Source organism: Silurus aristotelis (genome assembly GCF_946808225.1).
Source record: "Silurus aristotelis genome assembly, chromosome: 24".
Taxonomy (NCBI): Eukaryota; Metazoa; Chordata; class Actinopteri; order Siluriformes; family Siluridae; genus Silurus; species Silurus aristotelis.
This window is the reverse complement of record NC_139597.1, coordinates 13,171,051-13,191,366: the sequence shown is the minus strand read 5'-3', so window position 1 is coordinate 13,191,366 and position 20,316 is coordinate 13,171,051. Positions and strand designations below refer to the sequence as shown.

Below are 20,316 nucleotides of genomic sequence, written 5' to 3'. Positions count from 1 at the left end.
CTGGAGCTCTTTCAGAGTGACCATCGGGTTCTTGGTCACCTCCCTGACTAAGACCATTCTTCCACGATCGCTCAGTTTGGCCGGGCGGCCCGCTCAAGGAAGAGTCCTGGTGGTTCCAAACTTCTTCGATTTACTAATGATGGAGGCCACTGTGCTCATTGGGACCTTCAATGCTGCAGAAATCTTTCTGCAGCCTTCCCCAGATCTGTCACAAAAAATGAAGAGCTGTGAATGCTTTCCGGATGCCCTGTATGACTTTATGGGTTTCAGCACTTATTTGGTTTCGCTAGTTCGCAGCCTATCAGAGGCCTGGGACAAGACTAAATGAGGTGACAGGATGGAGCATTACTGAAGATAGACACTTTGGAAGTGGATCTGTTTGAGCAGAGTTTACCGATAGAGACCTCCAGGAGGGGAAAAAACATGGTCAACTACAGTGAGGAAAATAAGTATTTGAACACCCTGCTATTTTGCAGGTTCTCCCACTTAGAAATCATGGAGGGGTCTGAAATTGTCATCGTAGGTGCATGTCCACTGTGAGAGACATAATCTAAAAAAAAAATCCAGAAATCACAATATATGATTTTTTAACTATTTATTTGTATGATACAGCTGCAAATAAGTATTTGAACACCTGAGAAAGTCAATGTTAATATTTGGTACAGGAGCCTTTGTTTGCAATTACAGAGGTCAAACGTTTCCTGTAGTTTTTTACCAGGTTTGCACACACTGCAGGGGGGATTTTGGCCCACTCCTCCACACAGATCTTCTCTAGATCAGTCAGGTTTCTGGCCTGTCGCTGAGAAACACGGAGTTTGAGCTCCCTCCAAAGATTCTCTATTGGGTTTAGGTCTGGAGACTGGCTAGGCCACGCCAGAACATTGATATGCTTCTTACAGAGCCACTCCTTGGTTATCCTGGCTGTGTGCTTCGGGTCATTGTCATGTTGGAAGACCCAGCCTCGACCCATCTTCAATGCTCTAACTGAGGGAAGGAGGTTGTTCCCCAAAATCTCGCAATACATGGCCCCGGTCATCCTCTCCTTAATACAGTGCAGTCGCCCTGTCCCATGTGCAGAAAAACACCCCCAAAGCATGATGCTACCACCCCCATGCTTCACAGTAGGGATGGTGTTCTTGGGATGGTACTCATCATTCTTCTTACTCCAAACACGTTTAGTGGAATTATGACCCAAAAGTTCTATTTTGGTCTCATCTGACCACATGACTTTCTCCCATGACTCCTCTGGATCATCCAAATGGTCATTGGCAAACTTAAGACGTGCCTGGACATGTGCTGGTTTAAGCAGGGGAACCTTCCGTGCCATGCATGATTTCAAACCATGACGTCTTAGTGTATTACCAACAGTAACCTTGGAAACGGTGGTCCCAGCTCTTTTCAGGTCATTGACCAGCTCCTCTAGTGTAGTTCTGGGCTGATTTCTCGCCTTCCTTAGGATCATTGAGACCCCACGAGGTGAGATCTTGCATGGAGCCCCAGTCCGAGGGAGATTGACAGTCATGTTTAGCTTCTTCCATTTTCTAATGATTGCTCCAACAGTGGACCTTTTTTCACCAAGCTGCTTGGCAATATCCCCGTAGCCCTTTCCAGCCTTGTGGAGGTGTACAATTTTGTCTCTAGTGTCTTTGGACAGCTCTTTGGTCTTGGTCATGTTAGTAGTTGGATTCTTACTGATTGTATGGGGTGGACAGGTGTCTTTATGCAGCTAACAACTTCAAACAGGTGTATCTAATTTAGGATAATAAATGTAGTGGAGGTGGACATTTTAAAGGCAGACTAACAGGTCTTTGAGGGTCAGAATTCTAGCTGATAGACAGGTGTTCAAATACTTATTTGCAGCTGTATCATACAAATAAATAGTTTAAAAATCATATATTGTGATTTCTGGATTTTTTTTTTTTAGATTATGTCTCACACAGTGGACATGCACCTACGATGAAAATTTCAGACCCCTCCATGATTTCTAAGTGGGAGAACTTGCAAAATAGCAGGGTGTTCAAATACTTATTTTCCTCACTGTATATAATTATGACAGACTAAATGTACCTCAGAACAGTGAACTAAACAGAAATTACTATAGATTTCACGAGCAATATGTCCATTCTGGTTGATTGAAACGTCACATTTATAATTTTTTAAAAGTATATAACCATAATTTTTTTTTTGATTCTGTGAGCAGCCATGTTGGCTTGATGTCACTTGCTGAGCTCAGTGCTGAACTGACTGCCCCCACCCTTTCATTTTGAGGGGACGTTTTCTTAAGTCTTACAGATACAGTTAAAATCTTTATTCAAACGTTGCATCCCACAAGAATCCTGCTAGCGCCACACACACACGTGTGTGCGAGTGTGTGCAAATGTGATTTGAGCGAGTGTACAAGCAAGTGTGTAAATATGACTAAGCGTAAAACTGTGTGTGTGTGTGTGTGTGTGTGTGTGTGTAAATATAAGTTGAGCGAGTGTGTAAATATGAGTGTATTGAGTGACCGTATATATTTGGGGTGTAACAGTACACTTATTCATACCGAAATCTTTTCTCAGAAACGTATCAATTGGCGGACTGCAAGTTTATTTAGTCCCCGTCTCGCACTTTAAATGCAATTTTTTAATTCTTATTAAACTTGAAAACACACAAAACAATGCCAGGGGGATAAAAACTGTCACTGTGGCTACTCACGCCATACTGGAAATAAGATTTGTTTTGGGCAAATGGAATATTTGTTTAAAAAATGTAAACTGTTCAAATGTTTACAATCACAAATAATAATAATAATAATAATAAAAAAAAAAAAATATAAAAAAAAAAACGACAAGCAATTTTATGTTTTGCGTCCGTCCCCCCAACGGACCCGTAATTGCACCGAACCATGACTTAAAAACTGGAGGTACGTACCAAACCGCGCATTTTGTGTACCGTTACACCCTTAGTATATAGACATTAATTTCAGAGTGAAATTCGTGTGTGTGTGTGTGTGTGTGTGTGTGTGTTTTACCAGCACAGTAGACTGTCTTTCTCCACTGTAAGTTTGATGTTTGAGCTGCATTGTTGGTTTAGTTAAGTTCATTTAAATTAATGAGATCACTCTCACATCTCCCTCTTACTCTCTTCCCTCTCTCTCTCTCTCTCTCTCTCTCTCTCTCTCTCTCTCTCTCTCTCTCTCTCTCTCTCTCTTTTCTCCCTTATCTCCTTTTTTGCAGAAGCTGAAGTTGAGAGCAAAACGTTTGTCCCCTGATATTCGTCAAATAGATCTGGATGTCAACCGCACATACAGAGACCACATCATGTTTATGCGGCGATATGACGTCAAGTGCGTCACACACACACACACACACACACATACACACACACACAGTGCCAGCCTAACCACACCCACATCATTCAGCATGCAGTAAAAGCTTGTTAATGATATGAAGAGAAATGATGCCGACAAATGAAAATACAGTCCTTTTACAAATTATTTTTAAAGGGGGAGACAGTAAAAGTGATGCAGTCAGGGGAATCATGAGTAGAGTACATTTTGCTCAGGGTGTGTACTTCTAATGTACAATGGCTGTTTTTTTAATACACACACAGGCAAACTAATTATGTATGTGTGCTAATTGGGCTGGTTTCCCATGTTTGATTAATAGAGACTATGTTTGATTAAGGAAACCGGTGTGTGTGTGTTTGTTTACAGGCAGCAGGACCTGTTCCACGTCCTAACGACCTACTCCATGTACAACAGGGTGAGTCACTACAACATCCGCACCAACCTCTCGATCACTGACTCCCTGATGTCTTGCTTTTCAATTAAAACTAATATTAACATTGTAGTTCTGAAAACGAATTGGTCAATAATTGTGTAAATACAGTACCAGTCAAACGTTTGAACACACCATCTTATTCGAAGGTATTTCTTATTCTATTTTTTTTTTTTTTTTTATTGTTTTCAACAGTGTACATCAATACCCAAGATATCCAAACTATGAAAGAACTTGTTTGGAAAATAACAAGAAATGTGTTAAATAACCCAGAACATGTCTTATGTGTTTGATTCTTCAAAGCAGCCACTAAGGTGTTGGGTGCTTGTTGGCTGCTTTTCCTTCACTCTTGAGCCAAGCAAATCTCCTCTGCTTGTTGTTCTCTCGAAGTAATGGTTTCTTTGCCACAATTCGACCATGGAGGCCTGACTCACGCCGTCTCCTGCATCCAGTCTCCGATTTTTTTTACTTTTTTTCATTTTAATGTATTTAAAAAGCATGTACACTTTTAAACTAAATGTTTCCATTTGATGCATTGTACCGAATTTAGTTGGTGGTTTCTGAGGGAGGTAATTCTAATAAACGTATCCTCTGCAGCAGCTCCTGGTTTTCCCTTTTCCTGGGAAAGTCCTTGTAAGAGCCTGTTTTATCTTAGCATTTGGTGGTTTTGGAGACTGCACTTGGGGATACCTTAAAAGTTTGCAAGATATATCAGTTCGCTGACCCTCATTTCTTTAAGTAATGATGAACTGCTCATTCTGAGGGTTTCTGGCCATAATAGGGAATAGTCTAGTAGTTGTAGTAACACTACTAGGGCTATTGACTCTGTACTCACCCTTTCCTCTGCACAAGATGGCTGACGGTCTAAAGCACATTAAGGAGGCAAGAAATTTACACAACAAACTGGTGCAGTTTATATGAATTGCTGCACGATTAGGTTTATTTTTTTTAGCGTGACCTCTAGAGTGATATTCTCAAATGTAGTTGTTGTGAAATGATAGATAAATGCCAATTATGTTGATCTGCCCTCTAGTGGACATCTTCTCTGTTTACACATACAATATTACCCATTTATTTATTTTTTTACCTACAGTAACCATCATTGTAAGCAGGCCGTGTGTTAACATATTTCAGATGCTCTGTTATATAGAGCGTCAAAGGCATTCTGGCAACAGGCTTCAAGATTGTTTGTCTTGTGTCTGCATGCAAAGTCTGCATTACTCACTATTACATATGCGCATAGCAACGTTTTTTCAGCTAAATAGATTTTAAATAAATAAATACATGAATAAATGTCACAGAATTGGTACATCTGCTGTACTTCAGATACACAGGCGTGAAAGATGACTATGTGAACAGGGCTGCTTGTGAAGGTGTAGTTCATATTGATGCATAACACTGGCTTTGGAGACAAGTAGAGAGAGAGAGATTTTATGGTTTTTGGCTATATTTTGTCATTTGACCTGCATATCCCTATTAAACCAAACTCGTAAGCTTGTATTCATGGCTGAATTCATGCAAGTCAAGCTGCTCCAGTGGATTTTATAACTCACTGGTGCACAGTTTCAGGGTTTTGTGCTCTCCTCCGGTCCCAGACTCGTGAATTAGCATTCAAACAATAGAAAATCTCAAGAAGGCAGATATTAGTTGTACTTGAGATGAACTCACTTTGGAAATCTCCCTTCAGTGCAAAACCAGGATCTTAGAATATTATACTCATTTATTTCAATGTACTAATGCATGGGTTATAGGAAATAAATGTATTGTTGTGTGTTAAACACATAAATAAATAAGTGTGTGTGTGTGTGTGTGTGTGTGTGTGTGTGTGTGTGTGTGTGTGTGTGTGTGTGTGTGTGTGTGTGTGTTTAGGAGGTGGGATATTGTCAAGGTATGAGCCAGATCACTGCTCTCCTTCTGATTTATATGAATGAAGAGGACGCATTCTGGGCTCTGGTCAGACTGCTATCTGGTCCGAGTCATGCGATGCACGGTACACATACACGCACATATACACACACACATGGACATTGCTACACACTTTATATACAGGATACACATATACACTCTCATTATACACAGTTATATCTTTCCCAGCAGCGTGTACTTAATCAAAATACAAAGCATGCAAAGTACACTTTACACGTACTTCTTGTATACCTCGAGCTACAACATGCAAATAGTTCGAATTGAAATGAGATTAAAGAGATTTCTAATAAAAACGAGCAACATTAGTCACACCGGTGTGTGTGTGTGTGTGTGTGTGTGTGTGTGTTCAGGATTCTTCGTGCCTGGTTTTCCAAAGCTGCTGCGCTTCCAAGAGCATCATGACGGCATCCTGAAGAAAATGTTGCCTAAACTTAAACAACATCTAGTAAGGCATGCACACACACAGGCGTGCACACGCACACACGCGCACACGTGCACACACACACACACACATCTGCCCATAAGGTGGGATGCATGTTGAAAGAAAGGGCATAACCGAGACCCAGTTCAAGTTTTTCTTTCACTTTACTTTCCGGTGTATAATACAAATTGACATGCGTTAGAGACAGGACTATGTATAACAACAAAACAAAGAAACAAACAGGCTCAATGAGCATAAAATAGTGAATCACGGCGCTGGAAACAAAGAACCAAACAAAACAACTCGTACATCCTAACATGCATAAAAATACAGGGTGGCATTTGCCTCTAACCCTACTGCGTATAAACAGAAAAATACGATCCTGGGGGTGTATGCAGAAGCCCCCAATCTAACTGTCCACATATGGCTGAGGGGAAAAAAGCGAATTTTTTTTTTTATATGTCATATCAAATGCAAAGTGCATCATTTATTTGCAGTAAGAGAGAAACAGTCTTCAATTGCGTTTTGTGTTCCAAAGGGAACTTGAATGTCCCAAAGTGTTTTTCTTCCTATACCACACTACCAATGTTTATTAATGAATGTTGTTTATTCATATTAACTCATATATAATGTTATGTCCACAAATCAGGTTATTTCCTCATACAGCGAAAGCGTCCCGGAGACCATTTATTTGCTACGCTTTTAAACGAGCGCTACAGATCATCAGCGATGATTTGAGAAAAGTTGATACTTTATTAATGACTCTGTAAAGCGACTTTCTGTCGAAATTTTCATTCCAAACTCATTACATCATTATATAGAAGAGTACGTTTACATTCAAAGCATTCGGCAGACGCCCCTTTTCCAGAGCGACTTACATTTATGTCATTCAGGGGTCCACCCATAAGGGTTTTTCTTTGGCCGATGCCCATAATTAGATATAAGGGCAACGTAATGCCGAATATTTTTGGCCAATATGTTTGAGCAATTTTTTTTTTCCCCCTCTTTATCTCATTGAATATTTAATAACAGTTAAGTAATAAGAAGTGATACTGAAAATTGTTCAAAATAAACAATACAAGCCTCTCCAATCAGGGCACTTGTTAGCAGAATGTTGTGTGTTTAAAAAACTATAGCTAGTTGAAATTGAAGGTTTCGGGTTTTTTGCGCGTGTTCTGCACTGGTGGCTCTAGTTTTTTTGACCGATTCTGCATGAGAAAGAAAACTCTGATTGGCTATTCAGCTTAGCAAATGAGCACACTACACTTTTCATTCTTGCTCTCGCTTTTGCAGACATGATTGCAAGAAAGCTACACAAACCCGTTGATTGCGGCAGGTGTAAACGCGGCAGGTGTAAACGCGGCTTGCGTTATACATTCGCAGTTCTAGCTCTTCCGGTTTTCCTTGTTTGGATGCACACACAATTTGCAGCACAATCGACCGATGCCAATTAATTACAAAATCAAAAAAATCGGCCCGATTCAACGGCCGCTCGATCAATCGATCGACCTCTAATCTTATCCATTAGGATCAATCGTAAAGTTTAAATATTTTCAATGTTGGATTTGTAACTAAAGGATCGATTCTCAAATAGAGGTTTTAAACCGGTTTTAATCTGGTTTAAAAAAAAAAAAGAAAAAAAAAGTGAGTTTAGAATATTTCAATAATATAAATATGCAATATTTTATATAAATATTTATAATACTTGAATAGGAATGTCAATGGGAACTACATCTTTTTCTGTTGTACTGTTCTCTTACTCAGTCAAAGCACTTCAGCGCAGGTTTAAACGGGGATTCGAGTGCATGGCTGCGATCATGAAGAAAAAAAAAAAAAGAAAGCATAATCTGGAGGTGTATTACTTCAGTTAACACTGAAGAAGCTTGTCAAAAGAACGATACGCCACTGGCAATGCCACAAAAATGACTTTTTTTTTTTTTTTTTACCAGTAAATTTTTATTAAAACATGTAATACATAGATATAATTTATAGAAGTATCGGTATCGTTATCGACGATACTTGTCTTGAAAGTACTTGGTACGTGGTTTCGCCCATCCCTCATACAACCCTTGTTCAGAGGCCCAGGAGTGGCAGCATAGTGTATCTGCGATTTGATTTTATGACCTTCAGATTCAAAGTCCAATGCTCCCCGAGGATTGTGTATAAGGTAGAATAAAAAAAAAACAAAAAACAGATCAGTGAAAAAATCTGTCCATCATTCGACACAACCGACATTCATGACTTCCCCCTCACTTCAGTGACACCTGTGGAGGATCATGAAAGATTTTATTCATAATTATTGATCACTTATTGTTTTTATTATTCAATTGCTTGCATGCATATGTTTGAGGAAGTGATATCTCTGTGTATAAGGTGTTGGACTCTGCAAGCAACACCTTAAGCAAAGGCCTTGTGTTAACAGGATCATTAAATAAATGAGTCACTCTGGATAAGGGTCTGCCCAAGGCTGTAAATATAAACATAAAAAAAAACCAGATAGGCAGTCTCGATGAGCTAAATGTCGATAGATGATTCATTAATTGGTGAGCGAAGTGATGAAAGGAAACATTAATAATAAATGTGAGCTCATTAGTCTCAGGGGGGGGACAGTGTATGTGTGTATCAGAGAGAATGAACTGATTCATGAGGGGGAAGCCCTGCATGTACAGTCTCATGTAACCAACTGCTGATGCTACTTCATGTTTATACTGTATATTGTGGGTGTACAAGGACTGCTGTCTAAAAAATCAAAATATGCTTTTTAATTTAATATGCTGTGTAATCAATGATTTTCCAATCTTTTTGACATACTGTGGAAATGTGTTGCAGCAGTGAAGAGTTTCTGAGGCAGAAAAAAAGTCAGACTACAATATGATAGTTATACAAGTTATTGCACATTTAACAATTGCGCAATTTGTCCAAGATAATAGCATTATACAAATGTGGCATGGAAATCTATAACTATATCTATATCATGGGCCAGCTGTTTAACACTCTAAATGAATCCCAGGGCAATAAGAAGCAGCAGAGCTATACATTTTCTTCCATCTATGCAGTAAACACTGTTGAATAGAAACTAGAGTAAATAAACATGATGGTAGGAGCGAAAATGTCATTAGAAAATGTAGCGTTGCAATGTCACAGGGTATGGAGTTGTGCATTGAGATGTGGTTTTTTTCCCTCTACAGGACCACCAGGAGGTTTTCACCAGCCTCTATACCATGAAGTGGTTCTTTCAGTGCTTTCTGGATCGTGTAAGACACGTTCAAACACTGCATTCTCAGTCCATTCAGAAATTGGTGCGGTCAGACTGCCTGGTTCTAGAATTCAGTCAGGAAAACTTCTGGAATATCATTTAAGGTGGACTTTAAGGTAAAACAAACTGTAAGAAGGATGGAAAGAGAGATAGACCAAGAACGATTGTGACAAGGGCAATGAGAGAGAGATTAAGATGGACACCAGAGCAAAGGACAGAAGACAATGGATAATTTGAGGCTGAAACAGAGACAAAGAGAGGGAAACGGTGGACAGAGAAATCAATGAACGGAGAGAGTGAGGGGAAACAGGATAAGATAGAGTGACGGACATTAAGGGATTGAGCCATTGTTTTAAGGCATCATAGTACAGAATTATTTTACATTCCATTCTCATAGGGTTATATAATGTGGCTCCGCCCTCTGCAAGTACCTTGAAATAACTTTTAACAATGACATCACCTCCTATCACCTAGATAGTGCACACTTAGACTGTCTGTCTTTTCTTAAATAAGGTTGTTTTTTTTTTCCCGTTCTATAGACCCCTTTTACGTTAACCCTCAGGATATGGGACATCTACATTCTAGAGGGAGAGAGAGTTCTGCCTGCGATGTCCTACACCATCCTCAAGCTCCACAAAAGTAATAGCACCTCTGTGTGCTTGCGAAAATTACCCTTGTGAGAACAATTTAGTCACAGCAATACAAGGTTGTGTTTATAATGTGCCTGTGTCCAGAGACTCTGATGAAGTTCTCCATGGAGGACCTTGTGGAGTTCCTCCAAGTTGCTCTCTCGAAGGATTTCTGCTTCGAAGACGACTATGTAATCGAGCAGCTCCAGAGTTCCATGTCCGAACTCAGACGCATCAAGCTTGAGCTTCCTCCTCCAGGTAACGCCCACATGCACACACGTGGTGAGAAGAAAGCTTCACCGGCATACTGTAGTTATATATAACAACATTCCAAAAAGTTGGGACACGGTGTAAAATGTAAATAAAAACGATGCAGTGATTTGCAAATCTCAAAAATCTCATTTTATGCACTTTAGAGGCTGAGTCTCTCAGAAATAAAGATTTTTACCAATCCATGAAAGTCTGTGTCTACGAATTGTGGAACAATTTTCAGAATAATGTTTCTCAACATAATTGTAAAACTGTTAAATATCTCATTATTACAGTACATAATATCATTGAAAGTTTCAAAAAATCTCTGCATAAGTGACAAAGGCACAAATCAATATTGGATGCTTGTGATCTTCGATCCCTCATTCAGCAATGCAAATAAAACAGTCATGGTTCCAGTAATGGAAATCACTGCATGGGCTCATTAACACCTTCAGAAATCATTGCCTGTGAACACAGTTTGCTATGTTATAAACAAATGCAGGTTAAATCTCTATCATTCAAAGAAGAAGGCATGAATGAATATCATCCAGAAATGCCGCCATCCTCTCCAGGCCAATTGGAATTGCAATCTGTGCTGTGGTCAGACAATTTAATTTATTTTTGGAAACCACAGACACAACGTTCTCCGGACTAAAGAGGAGAGGGATCATCCAGCTTTTAACCAGCAGTCATTTAAAAAAGCTGCCTCCCTGATGGTATGGGAGTGCATTAGTGCCTGTGGAATGGGCACCTTGGACATTTGGAAAGGCTCCAACAATGCTGAATGGTATATACAGGTTTTAGAGCCACAAATGCTTTCATCCAGACAATATCTTTTTTTTTCTTTCAGGGAAGCCCTTGCATATTTAAGCAAGACAATGTTTACTGCATCTATTACAATAGCACGACTTCGTAGTAGAAGAGTCCGGGTACTGGACTGACCTGCATGCAGTTTAGACCTTTTACTATTTAAAAACATACGGCGCATCATAATCCGAAAAATACAACAAAGGACACCCAGAACTGCTGAGCTGCTAGAATCATGTACCAGACACATATGGTTCAACATTCCTCTCCCAAAACTTCAGCAACAGTTCTCCTCAGGTTCTAGATGTATATAGACAGAAGATACTACCCAGTGGTAAACATGGCCCAGCCATCAAATTGAACATTTTTCTTAAAATTGTATATATTCTTAATTGAAACATTTGCTTTGTTTTATTCTAAATAGATTTGCATCTGTTTTTATTTACATTTTGCACAGTCTCTTAACTTTTTTGGATTTTTTTTGGATATTGCTGAAAGTCCCTTTGTTCAATGATCTGTTAATGGTCACTGGCATTACACACACACACACACACACACACACACACACACACACACACACAGAGAACAGAGAATGCTTTCTACTCATTACTGCGACAGTAGAACTTTGGAACAATATTTATACATTGCGTAATGTATAATTAATTGTTCATACACACAGGCAGCCATACAAATATTTATATGACTGATGCAGTGAATTGTTTGTGTCTAATCTTTTGGTTGTCTGACTCTATAATATAATTCTAATCTACTTTTTTCTCCTTGTCTAATCATCTTTTGTTCTTATCTGCTTTTCTTCTTATCTGATCTTCTTATGGAACCACCTTGTTTTCTATTTTTTGTCATCTGCGCTTCTCTTGGATGCCTTTCACCCTTGTTTTTTTATTTGTTATTTTATTTTATTTTATTAATTTTTTATGAATTTTTTTGATCTTCTTGTCTAAACTTCCCAGTCTTATCTAATCTGTCTGCCTCTTGATCTTCTCGTTCTCTCCCTCTGAACTGAACTCGGCTCCAGTCAACAATAGTGCAGTTGGAAAAGGGGACAAAACCCCCTCCATCAAACACAACCGGTGGGCAACGGTGTCTGTCTCTCAGTCATTCTCCTGTGTGTCCCACGCCTTGCCCTGTGCACCCTTCCAAAACGAACACACACTCATGCTCGTCCACATCCTATCGTCTGTCCTTTTGTCCATAACTAAGCCTTTTTTTTAATTGTGGTGTTCTGTTTTCCACGTCACCCGAAAACACCGGAAATGTATTAGGAATGTTTTGCTATGTGGTCAAAAGCAGATGTATGAGATCGTTTGAATGAGGTTATGCGATAAGTGAATGGAGCTAGGTAATTAGTAAGTGTGTGTGTGTGTGTGCTTACTATTTTAGACCACATATTATCAGTTGACAGTATAATGGTCCGTCTCCTGGATAGCTTTATGGGGAGGTGCTCAATCTGTCGTGTACTAAAAATAATATCTTACCAGACTGTAATATGCAAGTAGCTCTAGAGATGGATGAAGAAAATAGAAAGTTAATTACTAGTAACTTGAATACAATATTTATTATTTAAACATAATTAATAATAATAATTATAAAGTTGACAACATATTAACATAGTAACCTTTTAACCAGGTCCATGATCATCTATGTGAGTGTCTGTTTTTCACACATGACTATTTTGTACCTGCGTGTCACCTGTATGCTCACGAAAAACACTTCTCAACATCCTGCTGTCTTTGATTCGGGCCTCCACATGATTTTTCTGATGACTTCTGTGATTCATGTTTGTTCCCAAGTCTTGTACTTTTCGATGTGGTGAGAGCTGTCGCTTGACTTCTATTCCCCCCTCACAGTGAATGTGGATACTAACATTTTTTATTATTATTGTTTTTTTTGTTGTTTTTTTTTTGGATTCTCTGAAGGACGTCCCCGCTGCATGACTGCTTACACTTCACCGTTTGGTTCCGTATTAGTTTAATGGTCTTGTTTTGTTTCGTTTTTTTTCTGCAGAGCTGTGTGATTGATGAAATGAGTTTGTTTTTTTTCCCACCACCACCACCAAAAAAAAAAAAAAAAAAAGAGCATTACACACCAGATCTTCACTTTGTGCTCATACGTAGTGATTACGCTCGCTCACGTTACAAGTAACAACCGTGCGTGTGTTTACGTGGTTGATGAAGAGTTTCTTCGCAAAAATGTGTAGATCTGTTATAATAATTACCTCAGCATTTACAATCGGTAAAAGTTTCCCTCTTAGAAAACCACTGGTATTTTGAACGCATTAATATAATCATTTATTTAATACAATTGTACATGGTATATCATTCTCATATATTTTTGTGTAATTATATAAAATTATATTCTACTATCTATTTACATATCTTTTTACATTTTATTGTTATTCAAATCTATTTCAAATTTATATCTATTACAAAAAAGATTAATGAATGAATAAGCATTCACACGCTAAAGATGCACACTATATGGACAAGGTTTAAAAACACCGGTATGTACTTTTTGAACATTCCACATTTATTCCCTATTAGCTGTTTTAATAATCGCCACTCTTCTAGGAAGATGTTCCACTAGATTTTGGAGTGTGCTTGTGGAGATTTGTGATCATTCAACCACAAGAGTGGTATTAAAGTCTTGTACTGATGTAGGTGAGGTGAGGAGGCCTGGGGAGCAGTCAGCATTCCATTTCATATCAAAGGTGTTCAAAAGGGTTAGAGCTCTATAGCAGGAGATCTTCCACTCTAACCTATGTAAAGCATATCTTCATGGAGATGGCTTTTGTGCACAGGGACAGTGTCATCCTGGAACAGGTTTGGGTCTCTTAGTTTGAGTGAAAGGTTAATGTTATTCTACCGCATCCAAAGGCATCCTACCGCATCCAAAGGCATCCTACAATTGTCTACCTCCAACTTTGTGGTAACAGTTTGGTGAAGAACCACATATGGCTGGAAAAGTCAGGTGTCCCAGTACTTTTGTCCATATAGTGTATATTAATATTCAAATGGAATTTTCCCATGCCTGCGCTTACATTCATTGAAATGCATTTAAAGAATGCAGTATTGTTATAGCACTTAATCAGGTTTTTAAATGTTCATGACAAACAAATGAATCTGGAATTAAAATGGAAATACAACTTTTTGGAATGAAACTCTTCAGATATATTTCAGCATTTTTCAACCTATTCTTTATCTACCTACAGCAGCGGTCCCCAACCTTTTTTGCGCCAAGGACCGGTTTAATGTCAGACAATGTTTTTCACGGACCGGCCTTTAAGGTGTGGCTGATAAATACAACAAAATAAAACGATACGACGGCATAAAAGCTGGTATTTTCTAAATATCATAATTTATAATGATAAATCATTTTTTTGTTCATTTTGCGAGCTTGGGGGTTTGAATTTAGCAGTAATGTATTGTGTTACCAGCCGAAGCAGCCTCTTTAAGAAGGTAGCGGATGTAGGTAAGACAGGCATCATGAAGTGCATTAAGAGTGAGTCATAGACAGATGTGGCGGAGAGAATTTGGTCTTTTTTCAAAATAAAACATCCAAAATAAAACATTGTTTAGAATCAGATAAATAATAATAATAATAAATAAGGTACCAATTGACCCACGGACCGGTGCCGGTCCACGGCCCGGGGGTTGGGGACCGCTGACCTACAGTATGAACCATACGGTAGATAACATAAAACCTGTTTAGGTAGTTGTAGGGATTTCATAAACCTTAATATGCAACTTTTAATATATATTTAATCAAATATATTTATAAATTAGCAAAAAGTAGCAAATGAAACATCAGTTGATAATGTTTTTTTTATTTTTTATTATTATTATTCTTTAAAGGTTTTTGTCAGTGCTCATTTCACTAATACTGCATGCATAGTCTTAGAGACTAGGTTGAAAAATGCTGAAATATTTATTTAAAGGTTCAAGAACATGAGATAATAATTTTTTTTTAATGCCCTGATTAGCTTTTCTATGTTCTCCTGTATAGGTAAAGATGAGGAGTTTCCTACAAAGCCGCTGGGCCAGCTTCCACCAGAGCCAGAGGGATTGGTGCCAGGGAAAGCCAATCATATCGCTAATGGGCGGATGGAGGCTCTGCCCTCTCCGAGCACAGCCACAGAAACAAATGTTTCGGCAAAAGGAGAGAGAAAAGACTCGGTGCATGAAACACCCAAAAAGTCAGAAAAAAGGCAGGGGACCAAAGAAGCCATGGTTGCTGACAGCGCAAAATTGCGCATGCCGTCGAATCAGAACTTGAATGTAGGACCGAGTAGACAGAGAGACTTGGGGCCACGGTGGGTAAAACCGTCCGAGGGCAGGCTGGCGGCCATGATGGAGGGTCAGTCCAACCTCAATGGCACGCTACCCTCTTCTCCTGCCATGTCAGTGTCCAGCGAGCAGCCACGGCATCTCCGCCCTCGATCCCGTGGTTTCGTGCCCGGCTCCAACCGTGGCTCAAACGCCTCGCAGTACGACAATGTCCCAGTGTCGGAGGGAGATGTTGCAGACGTTCCAGAATTTACACAGGTTTCGGAACCTTCTCATCAGTACATGCCACCATCTGTTAGACACGGAAGCCCTACAAGGCCCACTACTAGTGGCATCACGGGTCCAACTTTCCGAATTCCTAAAAATCCACCCCTAAACTTGATGCCCGACCCTCGCCAACCTTTACACTACACACCAGGTGGCGTGACGCCCATGTATTCCCCCTATCCACCGAAAATGCTGCCGGAAAACCGTCCGTATGGAATGGTGTACGACGAAAGGGCATACGGTACTACAGTACGCACCACACCTCCAAATCGCTCACCGGAAAAAATGCATAACAGCTACACCACGTACCGGCGCCAGCCGATTCATCCCGATCTCGTAGGTCACATGGACAGCTTTGGGGAAAGCGCGCATTTCCCGAGGCAGCCTACTCGTCACGTAGATCAGCGACATGAGAGGCAGTGGCAAGGCCAAGGTTGGCACGGGGAAATGAACATGGACGCGCCGTCCCTGCGCACTCCCGGTGGGATACCCCGCTCATCCAGCTTCCAGAATGCCCAGCTCTCACCTTTACACCATGGTCAGGAGTTCAACTTTCCACCAGTTCCCCTCTCAGAGAACATGATGCACTACAGGGCCATGGCTGGCAGGAAACAGATGCCTACTGTGTTCGGTGGAGTTCATTACCGACAAGAGGCCTTCGCCTTGCAGGAGTCCATGCTGCTCTGAGAAAATGGAGAGAGTGAGAGAATGACTGAGAAAGTAGACTGAAAGAGTTTGAGAGAATGTGAGCTAGTGGGAGAAGTTGATCTGGAGAGAGAGAATGTGTGGTTAGAATGAGTAAGCTAGAATAAGATATGGATTTAAAGACAGGAAGAGATTTGGACTGGAAAAGTGACATTGTTTAAGAGAATGAATGATGCAAAGTATAATGTCTGGTCGTAGAGAATGTCTGGTGTGTGTGTGTGTGTGTGTGTGTGTGTGTGTGTGTGTGTGTGTGTGTGTGTGTGTGTGTGTGTGTGTGTGTGTGTGTGTGTGTGTGTGTGTGTGTGTGTGTGTGTGTGTGTGTGTGTGTGTGTGTGTGTGTGTGTGTGTGTTGGGTTTGTTTAATGTGTGTTTACATGTCTTTCTGTCCTCAGCATCTTTACTGAACCCACGTGGATGGTCCCTTCAGCTTCAGGCGTTTATACTAATCAGCCATCACGAACTGACAAAAGATATATATATTTTTTCCTTAATTGTTCTTTGCTTAAATCCTTAAAAGCAACACTTTCGTTTTTACATTTAAAACTTGTACAGAAAGTTTGTTCCTTACATATTTAACCATGCTTGTAGCATGATTTGAAGAAAAAAAAAAAAAAAAATCCCCCTTTTTTTTTTTTTTTTTTTTTTTTTTTTTTTTTTTTTAAACAATTTACTTTTCCATAAACATCAGATCTCTATATGTATATACTGTATACATATTTTTAAGCTCGGATTATTATGTAGGGCTGTGGATATAAAAAAAAGAATAATCTACGATTAGATGAAAGAAAAAAAAGAATTAATTTTTGCACAAAAGATGTCAATTTTTTTTCCCTGAGTATGGAGAGAGCTCTTTCTTTCAATTGTATATATATATATATATGTGTATATATATGCGATCTGAGAGAGGTGTATGTTACGACAGAGGCGAACTCTGAATGCGTTCCACCTCATCGTGTACTGTACAATGAGCATCCGCACAAACTGAAATCATCCAGGTGTTATCATAAGTGAGATGACATTAGGATTCCACGAGCAGAAATGTCCATCCAAATCTCAGCACAGCACAGACTCAGGTTAGGGATGCTTTTGTCACAAAAACCGCTTTATAAGAGAAAGAAAAGCACGAAACGCGTTTATTATCACCGCAACAAACAGCTACATCTTTTGTCATTTTTACATTCATTTCACTTACACAATATACACTATATGAACAAACGTTTGCGGACACCATAGGATTTGTACGTTCTTGATTGATGTCTTATTTCCCACTTAGTCCCCTAATAGCTGTTATAATAAACCTCCAAACTTCTGGACATTTTTCCACTGGAGTTTGGAGTGCGTTTGTAGAGATTTGTGCTCATTCAACCACATGGGGGTTAGTAAAGTCTGGTACTGGGGTAGGTGATGAGGCCTGGGGTGCAATCAGCGTCCAATTCATTCCTAAAGTGTTTGATAAGGTTTACAGCTCTATAGCAAGAGATCTCCCACTCGAACCCATGTAAACCATGTCGTCATGGTGCCGGCTTTGTGCACAGGGGCATCGACATGACTAAACAGGTTTGGGTCTCCTAGTTCAAGTATAGGGAAAAATTCATGCTACCACATTTAAAGACCATCCTATATAATTGTGTGCCTCCAGCTTTGTAGTAACAGTTTGGGGAAGAACCACAAGTGACCAGAAAAGGCGTGTCCCAATCATTTTGTCCATATAGTATATATAAGCTGCCAGTCTATTAGTTAATTTTAATTAGAGGTGTGTGTGATCCCAGATTCACTCGCTCCCACAGTTATCGGTCGCACCTAATCCACATGTTTCCTGCTGAATTTAGGACATTTAAACCACCAGAATTCAGGCGTTTACATAATGCGAACGAAACGAATGCTGTAAATACGCCAATCACTATGGCATGTGGCGCTGCACGTTTTTCTATGTGACAGCATGCAAGAAAGTTAAAACCTTCAGGATTCTTTATTTCTACTCCCAGGCCATTATTCTTTATTTGAAAGGAGTTGAGAGAGAATCATGTGAACTTTCATAAAGCTACAAAACGCAGCTCTGTAAATCAGTTATTATCTTGGAACATATTTTTAAAGGGAAACGCTCTGTTGCAGGGTTTTACATGGACCCGGTAAGGGAACACACCAAGGACTGCTTCGCTGTACCTAATAAACTGGCAGCTCGAAGTGTATTTTAAAACAAAGAGTATCGTTTTATTTAATTGTTTTATTTTGTTTATCTGGCCTAGTGCTGAAGTCAGATAAATAAAAAAAAGTAACAAAAATCGAACAGTATAGCAATTGTGTTGGCAAGTGATACTTATGGAAGCTTGTTTAGACCAAAAAAAAGTTTGCCTGATCGTGACTTTATCTCACAATTCTGTTTTTTTTTTTTTTTTTTTTTTCTCGCAATTCCGACTGTATTTCTGCCAATTCTGAGTACTTTATCCTGAGCTCTCTTCAGGAACTGGAGGCAAGTTCAATACCATGCTATTCTTCCAGTAGCAACATCATCTCACTGTTTGTGGAACCACATCGAAAAATAGTCCTTTATGATTTGATCCATTGTTTTAAAGATCGGTCTTTTGAATGTAGCTCTATTTAATTTTTAATGTGTAAAGCTTTCTGGCAATACAGAGGGGGTGGCACTGGGCGGCTGGCAACAAAAAAAAACTCAGAATTTTGAGAAATAACGATGGAAATGCAAGAAGTAAAGTCAGACAAACGAATTTTTTTTCCTTTTTTTTTATTGATAAATTGATCTCATTTTTTACTCGTGGAATTGTCAGGAGAAATGAAACACAACAAAGGCTTTGTGGAAAAAAGAAATTCTTTATATTAGTTCAGGTGAACTATCAAGTTACATTAGTGCAAGTAGTGCAATTTAATATTGTTTCTTTTAAATCAGTACATTCCTCTGCATTAGCCTGGAAGCTAATGGCCTGCAGTCTGGAACTGCTAACATAGATTCTGGCTTTTATACTAAGAGAGATTATAAATATACTGGATGTATGTATAGAGTGTGTAGTAACATATACACACTCCTCAACTGGCCCCTTCTGCTCCCTTCTCGGTAGTCGCTGCGTTTCCCCGCCCACAAGACTTTTACCGATCATCGAGTGCTGCTGCGATTCACCAGGTCGTGTTTAGAAGCAAAGAAGTGTACAGTCTGAATAGAACAGAGCCCATGCTGTATTATATGTCTAGCCGTCTCACTGGATAGTAACTTATTATGAAGAGTCTCGTACCTGTTGCACACACTCAGTATTTCAGCACCTCACCAAACAGACTACTATAACACTTTTTTTTTTAATGGCAATGTACTGTACATCACATTTCCATTTTTATTTTTATAACATCAACATATTTTTACACGAACTTCGACACTAAAACTGCATAATATTCATGCTGTTATACAGACCTACAGTTCATGTGGAATCTACTAAGCACAACTCTCAGGCTGACTCGTATATCCCAACCAACCCACATATCATTAGTGCTACTTCAGGCCTGTGTGCGTGTGTGTGTGTGTGTGTGTGTGTGTGTGTGTGTGTGTGCGTGCGCGTTTGTGCGCGTGTACGTGTTGTTAAAAGAACAGAGCATTTTGATACAGTTTCAGTTTTGATTATTTAAATCAAAAGGTTGTTGTTTTTTCCTTACTTTCCCTTTGGTTTAAACTACTAAATGCAACTTGATGATCAAAAATATTTTTTGTCTAATAAAAGAATCCCTTCAGGGGTTTGTCATTTAAAATCGTTTCAATGTCCAAGTTAATGATGATAATTGTATATTCTGAGCATTTGTCCATGCAGAAAAAGTGTCAAAACTAGTTTTGGAACACGCCAGCAGATGGCAGCACAAGGCTGCACGCGCAGGCACAGGGAGCACCGATCTTCATAAGTCCTGTGTTCATTGGGAGCTGTGCAACTGCCCTCCTCGAACGTGAGTTTTTTGCCGGAAACAACTGGAAGATGAAGATCAAAGCTCAAAG

The 20,316-nt window shown here is 39.4% G+C and overlaps 1 protein-coding gene across 3 annotated transcripts in view; it reads left to right on the top strand.

Moving 5' to 3' along the window:
* usp6nl (USP6 N-terminal like) overlaps nucleotides 1–20,078 on the top strand; it is an 89,360-nt gene extending 69,282 nt beyond the window's left edge. For all 3 annotated transcript variants that reach the window (XM_083528395.1, XM_083528393.1, XM_083528394.1), the window contains 8 exons: nucleotides 3,219–3,328; nucleotides 3,698–3,746; nucleotides 5,631–5,751; nucleotides 6,038–6,132; nucleotides 9,297–9,362; nucleotides 9,904–10,003; nucleotides 10,099–10,251; nucleotides 15,076–20,078. In XM_083528395.1, the coding sequence (XP_083384521.1) occupies nucleotides 3,219–3,328; nucleotides 3,698–3,746; nucleotides 5,631–5,751; nucleotides 6,038–6,132; nucleotides 9,297–9,362; nucleotides 9,904–10,003; nucleotides 10,099–10,251; nucleotides 15,076–16,310 (1,929 nt within the window). In that variant the 3' untranslated portion in view covers nucleotides 16,311–20,078. The remainder of the gene's footprint in view (nucleotides 1–3,218; nucleotides 3,329–3,697; nucleotides 3,747–5,630; nucleotides 5,752–6,037; nucleotides 6,133–9,296; nucleotides 9,363–9,903; nucleotides 10,004–10,098; nucleotides 10,252–15,075) is intronic.
* Nucleotides 20,079–20,316: the final 238 nt, after the last annotated feature.